The sequence below is a fragment of the Kryptolebias marmoratus genome, linkage group LG21 (genome assembly GCF_001649575.2).
Source record: "Kryptolebias marmoratus isolate JLee-2015 linkage group LG21, ASM164957v2, whole genome shotgun sequence".
NCBI lineage: Eukaryota > Metazoa > Chordata > Actinopteri > Cyprinodontiformes > Rivulidae > Kryptolebias > Kryptolebias marmoratus.
In genome coordinates, this window is record NC_051450.1 from 8,341,177 (window position 1) to 8,362,049 (window position 20,873).

The window sequence follows — 20,873 nt, forward strand, 5'->3', positions numbered from 1 at the left end:
GGGGGGGGGACGAAATAGAATTGGTTTCAAGGTTGAAGTAACAGCAGCGGTGTGGGAGCACTGCGGATTCAAACCAAATGACCGAGGTGAACCGCTGAACCTTTGAAAGCCGGTATGTCACAGTGTGCTTTCGTTAGTTTGCACTTTTTGTTTAAAAAACTGGCAGTTTTGTCCGTCTTCTCTATATAAAACTAATGATTATTACTTTTTGAAAGGCAATTTAGTTTACAGACTTAATAATGCATCCAGTTTTGGTCGAATGTAGGTTTTATTTCTAGTTTTTTATTTATTTATTTTAAAGGGTTTTTTTTCAAGTGCATTTTTTTGTGAACGGAGACTGAGAGTCCATTTAAGTTTTGTTTTTGGTTGTTTTGTTTGTTTTGTGTTCCAGTTCCAGTGTCAAGTGTTCTTTTGAAAGTAAAGTTTATTAATATTTGAGAGGATGTACTTGCACTATTGTTATTATCATTACAAACGATATTATCGTTTATCGCATTAATTTCTGAGACAATTGTCCAGCAAAATTTGTTATCGTGACGGGCCTACCTCCGTCCTTTCATCCGACGTAAAAGTCGAAATGTGACATGAACGTTCACACTGCGGTCGCCCTGAAAAACATTGGATATGTATCCCATTCAGTGCCACATACGGAAAAGACCTGGGTCAGATATAAAAAGATAGGATTTGTCACGTTCACACTGCCATGAAAAAATTTGGAAATCTGTTACATAGGGGCAAAAAAATTAAAAAATGCCTCGTGAATGTTTATGTCGGATGAAATGACTCTTGGCTCCCACTCTGCATCCACACATGTACAGTTGGTCCCAATTGGACAGCAACTTCAGAATCAACACACAAGCTAACACTCGCAGCGTCCATATTTTCTTCTGTAAACTCAGCGTGTGGAGTGTGACGTCAAATCTTCCGCTCGTGTGGGTCATTTTGGGAACTCGAGACTGTTCACACTGGTGCGTGATGGAGGTCGCATTTAAAATGACCAATTGGAATTGAGCCTTAAGAGCTGCAGTGTGAACGTAGCCTAATACTCTGGGTGTCACGTCCAACTTGCCGGGTGTGGTTAGTAGTCCAAGGATTCACCTTTTTTCCTCCGGGGAGACGGAGGAAACAAACAAACCGGTGACTGCGGTGGAAGAGGAAGTAGTGGTGCTTTAATCTGCTGCCTTTGACAACCATAGTTAATACCTGCTGGGTCCAACCTCCTTCCCGCTGCCTTGCTGAGAGGAAATGTGCGTTTCGGTCCCGTAAACGGTGAAATGGGCAAAAGCGGGGAAGAGTGAACGCAGAAAGCTATTACAGCAGGAAAAAAAAAAACCAAGGCTGCGTCTGTTGAAATTTTTATTGTTCACCTTTTTGTTTAGTAAAGCACTTCAGTTTGTCTGTCACATTTGTGTCACTTCTACCGGAAGAACATCTTCCATCACCAACATGGCTCATATATCTTTCGGTGTGAAAACGCTGCCGGTGCTGTGTACCTATTAGCTTATTCAGGAAGAGCTGGTGCTCTGGATGCCTGTTTTCAAAGCTTTACAAACTAAGGCAGCTAAAATGACATATACACACACTTAAATCTCCTCTAGTAGACACATTTGACTTTTTAAAGACCTATTTTTATGTATATCCTATCCTGAAAAACAACTAAATAAGTCTTACTGTATAGTGCTGTTGTACACAACTTCTAAACACTGAATGCTTTTGGTCCCAAACACCAAAGAGCAGCTGTAAACTTGGTTTTGATGTGTTTAGACTGAGTCCAAAGCAGATCAGGTGTCTGAAAAGGTCCAAACGCAATTAATAGAGGTCCTTTTTTGACCTCTATTAATTGTAAACTCATGTTCTGCTGCGACTTAAAGAGAAGATGAAAAGGCAAAGATGGGGGAAGAGAAGGACGGGTTGGATGAAGGAGCTGGTGAAAATAAAAAAGGTATCACGAGGAAGAAGCCCGCGTTTCACTCTCTAACTCCTCGTGTCAGATGGGTTTGACCTGCTCCTCTCTCCAGAGGCCGCAAGTTTTCGTTTCTTTCTGCCCCTTAATTTCCAGCAGAGCAGAGTGTGTTTTTCTTCTTCGCATTAGGGGATGATTCAGTGGGTTTGCTGCGGTTTACCCTCAGTAGGATTAGAGTTGGGAGCCTTCTTATTATCTCCTACCGTTTGAGTTCCTTCGTCTGTTAGGAAGAGCAGTGGAGCTTAAGACAAAATTATCCCCTCGGAGCCTTTCGAGTGGCGCCCGGAAATGGCTGCTGGAGCAGTATGGCAACGGGGCAAATGGGAAGGAGTGGAGCCCGTGACGCGGGATCGGAGTAAATGAGAGGTCGGAGGGGATGCTTAGGGTTTAATTTATACAGCAGGGATGGGCTAGAGGAGGGCACTGAGGAGGAAAGAGGCTGGAGGACGGGAGCTGTATGTGCTGACAAATGACTAGAGATTTGTGTTGGGAAGTGAGGAGAATTCAGCCAGCGCGAGTAACAGATACTTCTCGTCTCTGACAGGAGCTCGGGACGAGAACATTCACTGAATAGTAAAACGTCCGCGCTCCAGCAATTCTCTCCGAAACACGGTATTTGGAAAATGACAATTCGCTGAGTTAAAGCAGCGAAAACAAGTCCCTTTTTGACATGTAACAATGTGAACTTTCATTACCAAAAGCTTTAGGAGGCTTAAAGCAAACAAACTTGTGGATACCTGCAAAAAAATCACGTTCTTCATAATTTAGGGACCAATTTTTGGATAAGCTGGCGTGGAATAGATAATAATAGCCATTTAGGTTTAATACATTCAGGAATTTTGGATATTTTTGTGAAATTTTAAGCTCTCTCATTTATTTTCCAGGTGGCAGAAAATAGTCATTGAAGACTAATACCATCCATCCATCCAACTTCTACCGTTTATCCGTGGAGGCAACACTTCCAGGATTGAAACCCAGACCTCCTTTTCCCCAGCGACACTCTCCAGCTCCTCCTGGGGGATCCCAAGGTGCTCCCAGGCCAGAGAGGATACATAATCCCTCCAGTGAGTTCTAGGTCTGCCCCGAGGTGTCTTCCCAGTGGGACATGCCCCGAAAAACCTCCAAAGGGAGGCGCACAGGAGGCATCCTAATCAGACGCCTGAACCACCTCAACTGACTCCTTTCGATGCGTAGGAGCAGCGGCTCTACTCCGAGCCCTTACCACGATCATGGTTCTGCTCATCTGAGTCACAGAATCCTGTCTCCGCATAGTTTTGAATATATAACTATATATATAATAACTAGTTCCTCTCAAAAAAGTCGAAGAGTGGACCCGGGCGTATGAACCGGCCCTGAACCCATCTGAGTTGTGTTGTGGGTGTCCGACTCCCGAGGGCTCCGATTCTCTTGAATTACGAGATTAAACCTTAAACATGGAGCTGGCTTCTGAGGTGGGTACGACACGAGGGTGTGACGGGGGTAACAAAATAATGTGCACAGCCACGAATGCAGCTTAGTACGTAAAATTAGGGCCATTATTTAAAAAAAATTCCAAAAAACAGGCCTTCAAAAATGGAGCATGCAGCTCGTTGGCAAATAGTCAAAGTTCAGTGGGAATGCAAACAAAATTAGGATATTATTCTTGAACAGATGTCGAGTGAGAACAAAACAAGCCTTGCCCCTTTTTGTTCTGATACTGCAGCATGTGCAGCGGGATCACCAGCAGCGGAAAGTTGCTGTAGACTTTATGAACATGTACGCGCCGTAATAATGAAATTAGCTTGGCACTAACATTACACCGTCTCATGTTACGGTATTCAAACAGTATAAGTTGAATTCGGTGAATCCTCTCCTGCTGGTGTGACCTTGGCTCCGTCTACATTACTATGGACACTTTTTAAAGCTAATATATATATTTTTGTTCTGTTTACATCTCAGCCTACAAGGCTAAAGCTTTTCCAAAGTTTTTCCAAAATGTTCAAACAGCAGCATCATTTCTAGGAATGTCTTAATCCCACCAAAAAACAACCCAAGGCACGAGAAAATGCGCAAAGGATTAGATTAGAGGTCAACATTGTCATTTTCAAAAAGTTGCCACAGAAAAAAAAGTACTGTTTTGAGGCTCGTAAAATGCCGTTTCCCTGCAGGCGTAAGGCTAAAACGACCAGGATATTTGGGGGTTTTCACAAATCGCCATTTCCGTGGACAGAACCTAAGATGTGTTGCAAGATAGATGTTCGTAAGTATAATAGTCAAACTGAATAAAAACACCTGGGGCTGTCCTTCAAGTGCTCTTCATTCACAAAAAACAAATCATTTACATGAAATTCTAAACGTTGCAAAGCTAACAGTTGCGTGATTTTACCGAACTGCCACCTGGCAGAAGTTGCTGCATCGGATTGGAAAATTATGTTAAAAAAGTGTCAGTTTGAACATCCAAAGTCCAGCTTTATATAACTTATTTGTACTTTAAGTAACGTTTTCTGCTGTAAGCTGTGAAGCAGTGTGAAGCAGTTTGCTTTTAATGATCCTTTGAGGACATGAAAGGCAGGTTTCTTTTTTCCATTTTTATTAACAAGAATACAAAAAAGTATCTACATTCACATACCACTCACTGCAGTATGAGTGAACACATTAATATCAAATGACCCCACAGAGTTGAGTTATCAAAAACTATCCACATCATTCCAAGTTTCTAAAATCTCATGTTTTCTTTTGGTGTTTGCATCTCACGCTTGTCCTTTTCTTTTTTATTCTTTCAAAACATTTATTTTTTTTTTCCGTTGTTGTTCCTTTTTGTCTTTTTTACATTTGGCACTTAGTACACACGATCGGTTCCCCTGTAGTCCACGGGATTGAAGGATTAAGCGACATAAAAGCAACGGCGCTTCTCAGACGAGGCAGGTTGAGCCTCGCTGCCGTCTGGCAAGGAGCCAGGAGGGCGGGGTGGAAATAAAAGTTAACTCGGTCCAGGCAGAGTTTTCAGGGTCGGATTTCGACGCGGAGCTCCAGAAAACGTTACCTTCCTTGAACCTCTCATGAACCGACTGGGGAACTACAGGACAAAGGACTCCCAAAAAAAAAAAAAAAAAGACAAACAATTTGTACAAGAAACACTTTGAAGACCCACATAGAGGGGGGGGGGGACACAGCCATCCTCTAAGCGCGTTGTTAAAACACCGAGAGGAGCACCGAATGGCGGTTAACATCATGTACGTCACAACATATACGCAATCTTCCCAAGGTCTCCCCTCTCACGGCTTGAAACACAGTGCTGGTATAAAAAACCCAAATAAATTAACACAAAATAAATACAGCACGTGGAACAAAGGCGTAAATTAATACAAAAACAACAAAAAACACATGAACAGCTGCAGCAAAAGGGTTTCTTGAGTTTTCCCTCTCGGTGTAGGATTACAAACTCAAGCTGGTGTTGCAGTGAGCGACGTCGGGCCGCCCCTGTTTTTATCTCCAGCATGAATCGCTTCGAATCACTTTGAACCGAGGGGCTCCGCCTGCGGCTGACTCAGGCAGAAGGGGGCTCGGGGGGGTAAACATGTGCTTTGAAGCCGTTCCTCGTGAGACTTAAAGAAATCCAGCCCGACTCTTGTTGGTGCGGTGGGGGGGTGGAGGATTTAAAACCAGCTCACGCTTCTGCGGCCATGACGGCCTCGGCAGGAACCCTAACAGTCACCGATGTCGGATTTGACCACATCCCAGCTTTCGTCTTCGACTCCACACGTGTGTTCTCTTCTTTTGTTGAGGAACAAAAAAAAGGGAAACGGCCGCTCTACCACATCGGAGGGCTGTTCGTGTCGAGCACGCCGTACATCTCGGCGAGTTTTTTAAAGCGCGGCCCCCAGTCGTTCAGGTAGTCGTAGTCGTGGTCGGCGTTTGACGCTCCCGACTGGAGCGAGCTGAGCGACTCGGCCACCGAGCCGTCCCCTTCGTAGGCGTACGTCTGCAGGGAGTCGTACGGTGGGGCGCACGGGTCCATGTCCGCCTCCAGAAGCTTGGCCAGGACGTAGCCGTGAACGTTGCTGTCCCCGCCTCCTCCGCCGCCGCCGCCCATCACGCACACCTGAGGAACGTAGCGAGACAGACTCTCGATCTCCGGCATCATGTCCTGTCTCATTTTGCCCAGCGGGTGGTGCACCTCGCGGGGGTTCCACATGGCGGCGATGTCGAAGGCCTCGGTGTCCTCCTCGCCGCCGCCTTCGTCGTCGTAACGGACGATATTCTCATGCACGTTTTCCTCCTCGTCGCACAGGTAGGGCTTCTTGCGATGGGTCCGCAGGGAAAGCATGAGCAGAATCATCACTGTCGTAAAGAAGCACATTTTAAGAATCAACACAGAACGTTACAAGTTTTTCTTTTTAAGCCCGCAAAATTTCATACCAACGTTTCTTCAGTAATGGGGAAATAAAAGTCCACCCTGTTTCAGTTCTGAGGTTTTCTGTATCAGGACAGTAGAAATGATCTGGTCTTTACCAAATTTCATATATTTTTTTAAATTAACCTCAACAGAGCACTAATGAACATTAGTAAGTTATTAGTAGTTATTAAAAAAAATAAATGAAGCCAAAATGGAAAGTAGTATGAAAAACTAAGCCCATAAAACTCCAAACCCATGACTGAATACCAAGTTTAAACACCTTTAGCAGCAAAACTTGAAGTAGTCATTTTCTGTATGACTTTATCAGGCATTCTCATTGTTAAAAAATAAATAAATTCAAAAATTGACCCACTCTGTTTTACAGCTTTGCTTCAGTTCATTGATTCGTTGAGGTTTGCAGCCGTTTCTTTCTGCTCAACAGCATTTAAGTCCGACCTAAAGTCTGGACTTCGACTGGACCACTGCAGCTCCTTGATTCTTTTCTTTTTCTGCCTCTCCGTTGTGTTTTTGCTGCTGTGTTCGGAATCGCTGCCCTGTGCACCCAGTTTGGTCCGAGCTTCGGCCATTTCACCATTCAGGACATTATGCATCAGGGGTAAACCTCTCTGTCCGACGAACGTTGTTCCAGACGTCTTGTGGATCATTCAGATGAAACTTTACCAACCAAAGTCGTTCTCCATGTTGTTTTCAGAGAGAAGAGGCTTTCTCCTGCAACCCTTCTAAGCCGTGCGTGTTCAGTCTTTTTCTGATCGTCCCGTCATGAACTTTAACCTTTAACCCTGCTAACTGAGGCCTGTGGAGTCTCAGATCGAGCGCTTGCATTTTTTTTGCTGTTTCTCTGAGCATCGCACGGTCTGACCTTGGGGTGAATTTGCTGAGACGTCCACTCCAAGGAAGACTGACAGCTGTTTTTAAACGTTTTCTACCTCTGAATATTTTGTTTCTCCGCAGAATGACGGACTCCAATTAGTGTGGAAATGACCTTTAACCCCTCCCAGATTAACGGGCAGCACCAGTTGCTTCTCTAAGGTCATTGCTGTCGTCTTTCCACCTTGGCATTGTGTTAACACACACCTGTATGCTCCAGAGCAGCAAACTGAAAGCGATCAGACTGATGACGATCTGTTAATCGATATGTTTGATATATTTGACCTCCTTTAAATTTTGTGGAAGTAACAGGGCTGAGTTCAGTTTTTCACACGAGGCTTTTCCATTTAGGCTTTGTTTTTGTTAAAAAAAAATGATGACATGGTTGAATTTGTTCTCTGTTACAGTCCGCTCGAGGTTAGAGTCGAACAATTTTAGAAACTGGTAATTTTTTTTGTCATGTCATGATCTGTAAAACCTTAGAAGTAAAAGATGTGATTTCTTTTTTTTTCTTTTGACCACGACCGCATGACGATGTGTATTTTCTCAGCGCCAAGTTTTAATTTTCAACATTAACATCAGCTTTCACTGCTCCTACACAGGAAATCGTAGTTTCGTGAGGGGAGGAAGAGACGACGATCTGTCATTAAAACCAGAATGACTTGATCTTCTCGACAATAATCGCGTTCGCGCACTCGAGCGCTAATTTGTGCCTCCTGGAGGAGCAGCGGGAGTCGCGCCGCCGACCCCTCTGGCCCACAGCGAAAGGTCTGCGGAGGCAGATAAATGGTTCTGTGTCGGCCTCCAGTGGGAAAGAGTGTGTGACTACAGGGCAGCCGCTGCTAATGAATCCCAGATGTTTCACCGGGGAGAGAAAAGATATTTGTCTCTGTGATGATGATGCCAAGCTGGGAGACGACTCTTTCAGCCACCTTTTAATCACTCAGTCGTATTGTGTCATCTCAGTGGTTACTTTAAATCTGTCAACAAACCAGCATTAGCAGACAGAGGATGTTTCTAAATCAGGGCTAAGACGGCGCTTCCCTCAAAGTATATATCCTTCCAAAGTAAGGTGTTCAAAACCTACATTGGGACTTCAGTGGACTTTCACAAGATGCAGGGTTCATTTGGAAGTGCTACATTTCTATCAGAGATACTAGTTTATCTTTGTAAATACGTTTTTAATCGACTTTAAATTAGGATTTTAACCCTCCTGAAGCCCTCATAACTGAAGACAGGAAGAGAAGCCCTCGTAACTTCGGGTCCATTTGACCCAAAGGCCACGGGAGGTTTTGGAAAACTCTTTGTTGTTTATTTACCACACAATATAAAGGTAGAGTTTGAGGAGACATTTAAGAGGATAATTCATATTTGGAACAGTGATTGGATGGATTGGATGGGTGCAAATCCGTGTATGGTTCGTTCTTTGTTTTTTTTCGTTTCAAAATAAAATTGCGAAAACAAAACAAGCATGTGTTTTTTTTGTTTTTTCGTTTTTAAAATGAAATTAGAAAAACGTCAATAGCAAAAATAAAAAAGGGGTATTTTTTTTTGTGTTTTTTTTTAACTGCAATGGTTAAACCAAAGACAAGCTTTTATTTTGCTGTTAATTCAACAGGACTTTATGGCGGAACCGAAAATAAAGACCAATTGCCGTTTTTCTAATTTCGTTTTAAAAACAAAAAAACACATGCTTGTTTTGTTTTTGCAATTTTATTTTGAAGCGAGAAAAACAAAGAATGAACCACACACGGATTGGTGAACTTCAGGATCCCTCCACAGGGTTCCTACTATTTCTAAAAAAAACAATGAAGGGGGGAAAAAAAAGATTTATTTTTGCCATTTTTCAGGGCTGGATAAGTATGGGAAAAGGGAATAGGACCCCAAAAGCTGACCAGCTTCTGAGAGTTTCAGTAAAACCCATAGAGTGGTTCATGAGATATTTTGCTAACAGACATTATTCCAAACTTTTGGTAGCAATGGTTTAGCACCGTAACACTAAAAACGACTGACTTATGGCCATTTTTCGTGCTTTTGAAGTCAGCTGTGGCAGCCATCTTCCATCAGAATGACTCCAAACGTTAATCACTCATTACTTTCAGAGAGTTTCATGACGACATGCTCTGTGGTTCAAGAGATAGTTTGCTAACAGACATTTTCACCAATAGTTTGCAGCATGTTTTTAAAGAAGAAACTGGCGGATCTTTTAACAGCCACCGTATGTTTTAAAGGTCACCGACAGCTACCATCACACAAAATTTCAGCTCAGCACCTTTAAAAATGGCCGAGTTACAGCCAATTATGTGTTCTGAAAGCCATCTTTAATCAGAATGACTCCATAAGTTAATCAGCTGTTAATGCACGTACGATGATTACTTTCTGAGAGATTTAATGAAATCTGTCAGGTGGTTCTTGAAACATTTTAAAGTACTGGGAGCCCATTTTTTGAAAACCCTAAAAAGGACTTCCTCCATTCATGTAAAACTGGGAGAAGTGTTTACGTCAGGGTTCCTGCCGCTCACAGGTGCGACTCACCCAACAGGACGAAGATGCACGCCAGGATGGCGATGAGCGCTCCCTTGCTGAGGCTGGCGGGGAGGCTGTAGGCCTCGGCGTTGCACGACATGACGTTGCCCTCCCGGTCGCAGCTGCACACGCGCACAGTCAGAGTGCTGGTGCTGGTCTGGACGGGCTGCTCGCCGTCGGAGACGAAGATGGGCAGGTAGAAGGCCATCTGGTCCTGCTGTGACCAGCCGCCGCGGCGCGTCAGAATCCACGCCGTGTTGTCTGGACACAAAAAAAGAACAAGGAGAGGCGGATCGTACCTAAAGTTGATTCCTTTTAGTACACACAGCTACTCTAAGACACACAGAAAACACAGGAACCAGAAACAGCACTGGTGAAAGTTACTAATAATATCCTCCTGGCCTCAGACAGTGGACTTGTGTCCATACTTGTCCTGTTAGATCTTAGCGCTGCATTTGATACAACTGAACATAATATTCTGTTCCAGAGGCTTGAACATGTTACTGGGATAACAAGAACGGCTCCAAGCTGGTTTCATTCATATTTATTTGATAGATTCCAGTTTGTAAATGTTAATGAAGCTTCTTTACACACCAAAGTTTGTTATGGAGTTCCTCAGGGTTCAATGCTCGGTCCTATACTCTTTACTTTACATATACTTCATTAAGTAAAGTTATTAGACAGCATGGGATAAATTATAATTGTTATAATAATCTGATGACACTGTTATATTTATCCATGAACCCAGATGAATCCAATCAGTTACTTAGATTACAAACATGTCTTAAAGACTAGATCCTAGATGACTGGATGAGATCATATTTCTCCAGTTTTAGCTTCTCTCCATTGTCTTCCTGCCAAATTCAAAATATAATTTAAAATCTTACTCCTAACATACAAAGCTCTCAACCACCAAGCTTCAGCTTATATTAAAGATCTTATTGTTCCATATTTTCCTAACAGAGCACTTCGCTCTCAGACTGCAGGTTTACTTGTGGTTCCTAGAGTTTCTAAAAGTAGAACAGGAGGCAGAGCTTTCAGTTCTCAGGCTCCTGTCTTGTGGAACCAACTTCCAGTTTCTGTCCGTGAAGCTGACATTCTGTCTAATTTTAAGACTAGGGTTAAGATTTTCCTGTTTGATCGCTCATAAAGTTAGGGTTGGCTTGGGTTTCCTGAGCTATCTCTTAGTTATGCTGCTCAAACTGACCAGATATCCTCACTCTGCTGCTGTCTTTACTCCCTCTACTCTCCATGTTTGTATTTGTATATATTTCTATCATTAACATGTCTTTTTCTTTGCCTTTCTTTCTATAGAAACCACACCTGGAGCAGTCATTCTGTGTTTGTCTGTATGTCTTTCCCGTCCTCTCAAACCCCAGCTGGTCGAAGCAGATGGCCGTTCGTCCTGAGCCTGGTTCTGGTTTTGGTTGTGCTGGAGGTTTCTTCCTGTTTCAAGGGAGTTTTTTCCTTTCCACAATGTGTCGTTCAGGATGGGGGGACTGCGACGAAGTGAAGATTAAACCCAATCTGCTGGCTCACCAAATGGCTTTTTATAATGTATGCGAATGTTTCTGTACAGAGCCCTGAGACGACTTTAGTTGTGACTTACAAAATGCTCAACTGAAATTGAATTTTGTAAACCAAAGAAAACTCTAATTGACAGAAAAGACGTGATCCAGTGGTGCTTAAAGACACACATAGAGGTGGCTAAAATCAGCCATGTCTTGTTGCTTTCATGCTGGGAGTCCAGCCGGGGCCCACCTTTAAACCACTACACTACACTGGACCTCCACTTTGCATCTTCCACTCCCAGTTTCTGCGTTTGATCAACTTCTCGCTGTGCTGCATGCAGCTAAACACACTCCTAATGACTGCCTACCTTGGTTGTCCCTCAGCGTGAAGTTTGGGTTGTTGGCGGCCTCCGGAGCCAGGCTGTAGTAGAAGTGTTGACCCCCCAGAGGCTCATCTGGATCAGCGGCTGTCACAGTCTGGATCAGCTGGAGCACAGCCACAGTCACCGTTCAGATATTTAAGCCTTCCAAACTGCACTGTTTCTCACTCTCGAGATAATCGGTACGCAAAACGCACAAAAAAAGGATAAAGAAAGAACTAGAAAGCTGCTGCTGCGATCTGACAGTTCGAGGTGTACCTGTCCTGCTTTGGCGTTTTCGCAGACGTACGTCTCCAAATAATGCGCCAGCGACGGGGGGTTGTCGTTCACATCCAGGACCTTCACAGCCACAGTCACGCTCGCGATCTGCGTGGGGTTATCTGCAGGTAAACACAGATCAGATGCGTTACGATGCAAGCAGACACATTCCTGGTTTAAGACCCCACCGAGCTCCCTTTGTGGCTTCCCTAATCTTCCCCTCGTTTACCGCGAGCCTGCAGCACATAACGGCTCCTCACGCTGCCATCGCAATTCTATTATTCTTCATTACAGTCGGCGATTTGCATACCTTAACCAGCTGTGTAATGGGGCCGTAGAAACACAATTAGAGGGTAGTAACTACTTTCTCAGGTTTCATCACATGATCAATCAATCAGCGTTGTGACTTTGGCTCTGGAGGTCGACGCTCCCAGAGGTTAATTTACGGCTTAAGAGTAAAGAGTTCCCAGTTTTTTTTGAAGTACCGCCAATTTTCAGCGAATCAGCGGTGTGAAAATCCCAACGAGTAAATTGTCAATTGACGTGTGAGTTCAAACTGCGATGCATCAACGGAACAATTTTTACAGGGGGGTCAAAAGAAAAACCAATGAAAAAGTCTTTTAAAACTTTTGGTCAACAAACTTTAGTTTTACCCAGAGACTAGCCCAGATCTACTTTAAGGGCGACCGAAGCGGCCCTTTGAGATGGACAAAAAACACCCAAGATGATTTAAGATAATAACAATTATTCAATACAATTCAAATAAACACTGCTTCCATGTGGGATTTTAGAACAAATATATCTTGCATTGAATAATTATTGGCTATTTAGGTGCTTACTAGTGATGAAACAAAGTACTTGATTTGCTAATTTTCATGATGGGTGGGTTTTTCAAGATCAGTTCTTTAAGCCAAATAACGAATAAAATGGCCACAACTCATTACAGCTCAATTTCTTTGGATCAACAAGAAACAACCTGACAGTTTAAAGGAGACACAACGCTGGCTCAAACGGAGACAACAGGAAAAGCCCCTCTAATAAACAAAGAAAAAAGTTGGTGCCAAAATTTATTAGCGGACGGCGGGCTAGCTTGCGCCGGTGAAGCCTGGACGCTTTTGCTAGCGCCATTCGTCACTGGCTTTGTATGATGAGAGTTTAATGATGGGCACAGGACTAAAGAAGAAATCGAGGAAGAAAAAAGAAGAAAAATCATGTCTGTAAGCCGTTTAGTTGCGCTTTTGCCAAATCACTGGTAGCTATGGGGATTCCCGCCTTTTTTGGGGCGCAGAAATGGGAGAGAAGCACATACTAGCACTTTTATCTTGCACTGAATAATCATCAGCTATTTAGGTGCTCACTAGTGTTGAAACAAGGTACTTTAATAACTCGTGTTCATGATGGGTGGGTAATTCAAAAATCAACTCTTGTTTAAGCCAAATAACGCATAAAATGGTTTATTAGCGGACGGCGCGCTAGCTTGTAACAGTGAAACCTGGACGTTTTTGCTAGCGTCATTCGTCACTGAATTTATATGATGAGAGTTCAATGATGGGCACAGGACAAAGAAAAGAAGTCAAGAAGAAAATAAAAAAAGAAAGATCCTGTTTGTATGCTGTTTAGTTGTGCTTTTGTTAAATCCCCGGTAGCTATGGGGATTCCCGCCTTTTTGGGGGCGCAGAGATGGGAGGGAAGCACGTACTAGCATTGTTTTCATCAAACAGGCAGAATAAACTAAACTAGACTATATAATTGCACAACTGTAAGAAGAAAAGAAGAAAAAAATGTTACTGTGAAGGACTAGGGCAACCTTCCCTCGTTGTAATTTTATTTTCTTCTACAAAATCAGCCATTTTTGGTTTGTGTTCATTTCTGCTTCTCCGTCGTTTCCTGCCCGTGCCCTCTTTGTCTCTTTTACATCTTTAATTAGCCGCCACGAGAGAAGTTATTTAATTAGCCGTTAATTCCGTTACCGCCTCCTTCTAAGGTGTGTCGACCGAACAGAGACACAAAACACACACAAACAAAGCGAAACGGATTAAGGATCAAGGTGACTCCTGGCGCAACCAGCTGTGAGATTTTGGCGGGGCATCTGCTTTTAAAAAAACTGCTGCTGCGTTTCTTAAACAACCTGCATCCACCTGCTGCGGTAAACCCAAAAGAAACCTCGTTTTTATCAAGTAATTTGCATTCTTGTAGATATTAAAGTTGACTAACCCTAAAGGTTATGTCTAAAGATAAAGTGGGGGCCGAATCTATGACATTAGATTTGTATGAACTAATTAAAAATTGATAAATTAATTTTAAAAAAATAAGTGAAATTGAAATTTAGGTGACAGTTTTAAGTATTATAAGCCTAAAATGGCTAAAAGTTTTGACTTTGTAGACTGTGAATCCTATGAAAAGTGGGAAAACCAAATGGATTTTATAAACAACGGTTTATTCTCACTTTAATGTATCAACACACTTACTCATCTCCATGGCCAGGACGGTGATATTGTGCCAACCAATCTCTTCTCGGTCCAGCGAACGCACCGTCATCAGCGCGCCAGAAGTGATTTCGATGTAAAAGAATTTCTCGGGGTCGCTGGACCTCTCGATGGAGTACCTGGTGACACGGGGGGACACACAGCCGCGTGAGACCACAGCCGAATGAAGTGCACTTTTGTGTGTAATCCTATCTGAGGGCCGCACACGCGCACGCACACACGCCTTTCCAATCCGGCGTGCGCGCCACGTGTGCGCCTCTGCGATAAGGCGCCGGGGCTGGCAGCTCCTGAAGGCTCGGTGAGGAGGAGAAGAAGAAGAAGATCCCGATACGAGGCTTAATCGGAGTATCTGCCGCCTCCTGCCAAACAGACGGCAGGCACGCACAAACCTGCAAGAGTGTCGCGTTGGCTCGTCTCCCGCCGCCATGGGCTGCTTTCCAGAACACTCCTCTGAGACGGAGAGAGGCGCTCCAACAACCAGCCGTGTGTTCACATGAAAGACGAGGAGGAGGAGGAGGAGGATGTTGAAATGTCATTTTATTCACGAGACAAAAACAATCAGCTTTAAGAGGAAGCTCATTATTCCAAATTAAAGGCCTTGTATTGTAAAGGACATTCCTCACCATCTTTCATGCTACGGTTTTTAACTAAGATCATCTTATGACGAAGTTATAGTCGTTTCGGTCAAACTCGAAAAAAACAATACGCTCCGGCTCATGCGATAGTACACGATTACACGCAACTCGCTGGTGCTCAGAGTATGCCATAGGGAAGACTCTCAGCGATCACCACACCAAATCTAGGCTTAATATCTGAAAGTTTGACTGAGTTGTATCCATTTCCCTGGTCGCTAAGGTCAGTCAGCTGCTGTGGCCATCCTGAAACGGGTTGAACCCAAAAGTTAATCAGTTGCAGATGCCTGTCCGCTGATTACTACCTGAAAGATTCAATGAAATCCGTCCGGCGGTTCATGAGAAACTTTGCTAACAGACAGGGAGAGTTGACCTCAGGTAGTTAATGGGGAAGTTTCAAGCAAAGACCTCGTGCAGTGTTCAGCCCTCAGAGTGTAAGTTGGGGATGACTCTCAGCTGTCAACTCACCAAACTTTACCGCAAAATCTGGAAAACCGACCGTGTTGTAGCCACTTTTGTGTTTGCGAAGGTCGATTAGCTGTGGGGGCCATCTTGAACTGAGGTAACTCTTAAAGCTTATCAGTTATAGATGCCCATCCAGTGATTACTTTCTGAGAGTTTTACCATAAACCGCCCAGTGGTTCATGAGATATTTTGCTAACAGACTAACAAACACAAGACATAAACACAGGCCTTTCTGTTTAGGTTTATTAGAGCATACTTTACTTCCGTATGGACATAAACAAAAGGAGGCAGGGCTGTTTGCTAAAGAATCATGTTTATAGAGCTTATAGAGCTAATTGCTGTATTTTCCCTGCTTCCTCATGAGGAGCGTAATGAGAAACTAATGACGATTCGTAACATTTCAACAGTTTTAAAGCTGATGGTTTGATTCAGAGCTCACTTCTAATAAAAATTCCAACTCCTCATTTGTCTCGAGAAGCCCGGAACAGCATTAAAGCACCATAAAGCGCAAAGAAAAGCAGCTTTTAATCTGAAAGGGGAGAAAACTGCATATTTTAACTCAGTAACATATATTAGGGCAAATCAAATGTAAAATAAAGCCCTGACGTGAGCAAAGTGGCACATTTGAGTCACTTTAGCAGCAGGCGACTGGGTGAGCGTTCTGTGGGCTCGTTAGCCCGACAGGGGGAAGTCGTGACTGGCACATCCGCTGCTGGCGAGGTTCTCCCAGAGGATCTCTATTAATATCAGTCGTCCACTGTCACGAGGAGGGGGACATGCAGCAAGCAGGGGGGGGAGTGTGTGGGTTTTTTAGATGTAGCTGCCAAGCGTGCTGCAGATAGGGAAGGACAGGAAGCTGCGAGCTGCAAACGAGGCCGAGGGAGAAACCGAAGGTCATCTGCCGCTCGTCGTCGCGACTACCTGCTGCTCGTGTCCCCACCCTCCAGGTTTTTTTCTTCTTTTTGCCCGTTTACGTTAAAGCAGCGGGACATGACGAAAAACTGATTTAGGGTCAAATGTTTGCGTCGCCAGGAACCGGCGTGCCTACGGATCCACCCTTGACCCGCCCCCTGGCTCGTAGGAAACGTCGTCGACGGCTCTTCTTCAGGTTTGTCTCGGGTGAACTTCAGTAGTCGAGGCCGAGGTGGTTCATGCATCTGATCGGGATTGGCGCCATTTTCTGGGCACGCCCCACTGGCGGAAGAGCCCAGGGTTGACCCAGAACTCTCTGGAGTGTTTATGTGTCCTCTCTGGTCCGGGACTGCTTTAGGATCCCTCCAGGAGGAGCTGGAGTGTCACCGGAGAGTTAATGTCTGGCTTCCCCCCGTCCTCGTTCCCGCCCCCGCCCCGGACCTGTTGCCTCCATGACCCGACCCCGAATAAGAGGCAGAAACAGAGTTTCGGCTGGTTTAGGGTTAGATCCTGTGATGGACTCCAGGGTGTACCCTGGAAATAGACTCTAGCTTCCCTGCAACCCTGCGTGGTCCATATATGGATGAATAGGTTAGGGTCAAACAAAAGGCCCCATTCACACTGAATGATGACCTCACTACGACTAAAACTCCATCAGCCAATAGTAGATGGCGAGGTCCATCTATGGTGCAGAACAAATGGTAAATGGCCTTCACTTTATCTGGTCCAAGGACCCCAAAGCACTTCACATGAGTCAGTCATCCATTCATGGTGGTAAGCTACAATGTAGCCACAGCTTCCCTGGGGCCGACTGACAGAAATGCGGCAGACATTACACCGGCGCCACCGAACCCTCTGACCACCACCAGTAGGCGAGGCAGGCGAAGTGTCTTGCCCAAGGACACAACGGTTGAGACCACTCCCGCCCCTAAGAACACCGTAACAGAGCCCGACAGGTTCATGGTGGTTTGGAACCTCCTTAGCGAGGTCCTGCTGTATCACGGTTTAGGATCCACAGCTCGTTTGTACTGAATTTGAACAAAACTCTTCAAAAAGCTTCATGTCTCGGCTTTGGCTGCGATAACGGAAACAACGTGGTGCAGACATCTGACCCGTCACGCCAAGAAAAGATGTATATTGTTCACAAAAATGGAGTTGCTTAATTCCCCAAATTTACTGTACGATTTTTAGGTTTTAAATGAAATTCGTGAACGGAGTTAGGTACTTTTAAAGTAATTCATTAAAGCATTGACATTTTATTCGTAACAAGTTGCTACCACTCTTCGAAAACTTCCATTTACTGTCTTTGTCGAACCTAAATGATCCAAGGAAATCAAACCACTCCGGTCCTGTTGTGCACATTTAAGCCACCTCCAGCGTTGTTTCTTCTTGCACACACTTTTTTGACATCGTCATGGTCTTTTGATAGGAAACTGCCCGCATAAACAGATCAAGGAGGGATTTCTGACGCAGCGCTTGGAGACAGCCGGATGATCTTATCGGCAGAGCCCAACGAGAGGCGCCTCCATCGACTGCCTTTGTGTCACTTTTTGAGGTAATTGAGGTTTTAAAAAAGGGGACAGCTGGGACGCCATGCTGCTGATCTCTTCGGATGATTAATGGCCTAGTTAAAAGATTTTATGTCCAAGTCATTTGTGGGAGGCGCCGTCTTTGACAATGATGCCACCGCACTGCTTCTGTTCGTGTAAAACAACGAAAACACAATAAATATTAAAAAAAACAGCTTTATGCTGCTGTGTGTTGGTGGATTGTAAACAGGTTCTAATCCTTGTTGTTTCTGTTAGGTGTCCTTCACTGTCCAGGAGGAGAGGAGGCTTTATTTTGTGACCAGCTTCAAGTTTTTTTTTTTAAGATGCTGCCCTCTGCTGGCGAGATAGCATTATTACACCTACTTTAATTAAAACATCATAATTTCCTCCCAATAACTAATCAGCTGATTGTACCTGCATGAGAAGCTAAGTTCATCAGGACATAAAGACACACAGTGACACATTCTGCCATCATTCTCTGCTGTGAACTAAATATTAGTCAAAGCAGATGGCATAAGTAGCTGAACTTTTTAGCTTTTCAGACCTTGACATTCATTTGATACAAGCTTTTCAGCTGTACCTGAATGCACCACAGTTGTTCTGAAAAAAAAAAAGAATCACTGGAACCCATCTTCCACCCCAGGAACCACACAGAATTTTCATTTCCTGTTTGTTTTTTGGTTTGTTTGCTTGGATTCATCCTCTTCAAAAAGTTTCTGGAATTCAGTTTTTGGTTGTCTTTTTAACACACTTTTTTTTAAGTTAGTTATTGTACCAAAATTAGGTTCAAATTGCTTTAAATTTGACATTCAGACGGTGAAAGTGCGTCTTTTGGAAATCTAAAGTTTCTGAATGGGTGTGCATAAACAGACTTAAACATTTAACGGTCAGTTTTTTTGTTTTTGTTTTCGTCTTTCGTCCCACCTCACAGTGTTGTTGGCGGCGTCCGGATCCCGGGCGGACACAGTCCTCACCACTGTCCCGATCTCCGCGTCCTCGGGGAGCTCGACACGGTATGCCGGCGAGTCGAACAGCGGCGGCTCGTCCACGTCCTCCACACTCACGTGAACGATGGTGACGTCTTTAAAGGGGCCACGGTGGCGGTAGGTCGGGTCCAGGTGGGTGTTGGCTCCCTCCACCTTCAGGGTGTAGCTGGGCTTCTTCTCAAAGTTTAATGGCTGGTCAAGAAAAACAGGAAAATGGGGTTTCAAATACATACTGACAGCTGCTTAATTTTTACTTAAATAGTACATACATTTGAAAAAAACTAAATAAAATGTCCAGATTTTACTCTGTAACCAAAGATTTCTGGGTTCTCAGCTTTTGCGGGACAAAGTATGGAAGCTTGAAAGTGCCAAATTCAACAACAACAACAACAACAAAAAAAGGAATTTAAATGTGCATTAATGAGTTAAACTTTGAAATAAACACCCAAACAATAATAAAAACTACAGACATTAATGTTTTATTACTTAGTATTAGTTACTTTTATCAAAAACTTAAATATTTATCTAAGAATTTCAATAAAAACTGATTCAATTCAGAATATATATATTACACATTTTGCATCAAATTTACATATTTATGACATTTTTATTAAGTTACCTGTGAATGAATTTCCAAATTTATTAAATAAATGACACATTTAGGTCATTTTTGTTAGATACACGCATTAATCTGATATCTCTATTTCTGGTTTTAATCAGCTACTGAGAGAAAACATTTCTGTGTTGACTTGTTGACTTATTTATTTACGAGAAAATGACACTTCAGTGAACAGAGCACAAATGCCGCACTCTATTCAGGACGACAAACTGTATGATTTAGATGTGAAGTATCTAAAAGCCAATTTTGAATATAAACACACAACAAAACCAGATTTTTGATTTCAATCGGGAAATAAACAGAAAGTGTTTCACAATTAAATTGACACGTTTAATTTGATACATTTTTTGCCTCCCCAACGATTTCATGTGAGGAAAGAAATGTGGCACTTTTGGCTCTCCATAGTCATCAGTGTTATGAATGTTTAAAATTGATCCAAGCTAGAAAAAAGAATCCCCTTTTTTATGAACATATGAACATATGTACTATGAGGTGACATGTAATATGATATACTCTTCACTCTTGTTTACCTTTTTTACTGTGATGATGCCGAAGAGGTTGGTGGGGTCAGTGCTGATGTCAAAGGTGTCCCTCCCGTCTCCGTCTATGATGCTGTATTTCATCTCAGCGTTGACGCCGATGTCTCTGTCCTTGGCCCAGATCCGACCCACCACGGAGCCAGCCGGAGCCGACTCGGGCACGCTCATCTGATACAGCCCTGAGGACACAAATCAAACCAAAAGCAATTCACTTACTGCCCTCTAGAGGGAGGCAAACCCCTTCCTTCCCAGCCACGGCGGCTCCTCTCAATTCCAAACCACACATCAGGCGCGGCAAAATCAACGGCTCCGTGAACGCCTCGCAACTAAGTCGTCTCGTGGGGCTGGCTTGAATCTTATCCCCCCCTGTTTAACCTCGAAACGGAGGTGACAGCTGCCCCAATTTGTGGCTTTTTCCTGCAGCTTATCGGTAAAAACGCCTGCTCGACACATTTCCCTCAGAGTGACGGCGCTAACTGGCGGAGGCGGAAACGGGTGTTTGCTTTGTCCTGGGGACTGAAGCCACCAGTTGACCACAGACAGAGACAGACGACCTCTGAACTCGGGAGGCTGATAATGAGGCAAGAGGACGTGGATCAGGAAGGAGGACGGTATGGAGTTCTGAGAGGAAGAGGAGGAGGTAAAGAAGAAGACAGAGAGTCTAACAACCTGCATGCTCTTAGGCGCTCAGAAGAGTAGTTGATGGGAATGCAGTATTAACTCCATACCAAAGCAGTATCTTTGCAATTAGAGCAAAACAACAGTTTTTTTCAAGCTCTGGGT

The 20,873-nt window shown here is 43.8% G+C and overlaps 1 protein-coding gene across 2 annotated transcripts in view; it reads right to left on the minus strand.

The window, feature by feature from the left end:
• Positions 1-4,515: 4,515 nt before the first annotated feature.
• Positions 4,516-20,873, minus strand: part of LOC108234728 (cadherin-20-like) — a 37,435-nt gene continuing 21,077 nt past the window's right edge. The window contains exons 6-12 of one of the 2 annotated variants that reach the window (XM_017414133.2): positions 20,082-20,269; positions 18,871-19,124; positions 14,370-14,506; positions 11,902-12,023; positions 11,632-11,749; positions 9,762-10,013; positions 4,516-6,283 (exon numbers count right to left, since the gene is read on the minus strand). In XM_017414133.2, coding sequence (XP_017269622.1) covers positions 5,754-6,283; positions 9,762-10,013; positions 11,632-11,749; positions 11,902-12,023; positions 14,370-14,506; positions 18,871-19,124; positions 20,082-20,269 — 1,601 coding nt within the window. In that variant the 3' untranslated portion in view covers positions 4,516-5,753. The other variant, XM_025005493.2, reaches the window with a different exon arrangement.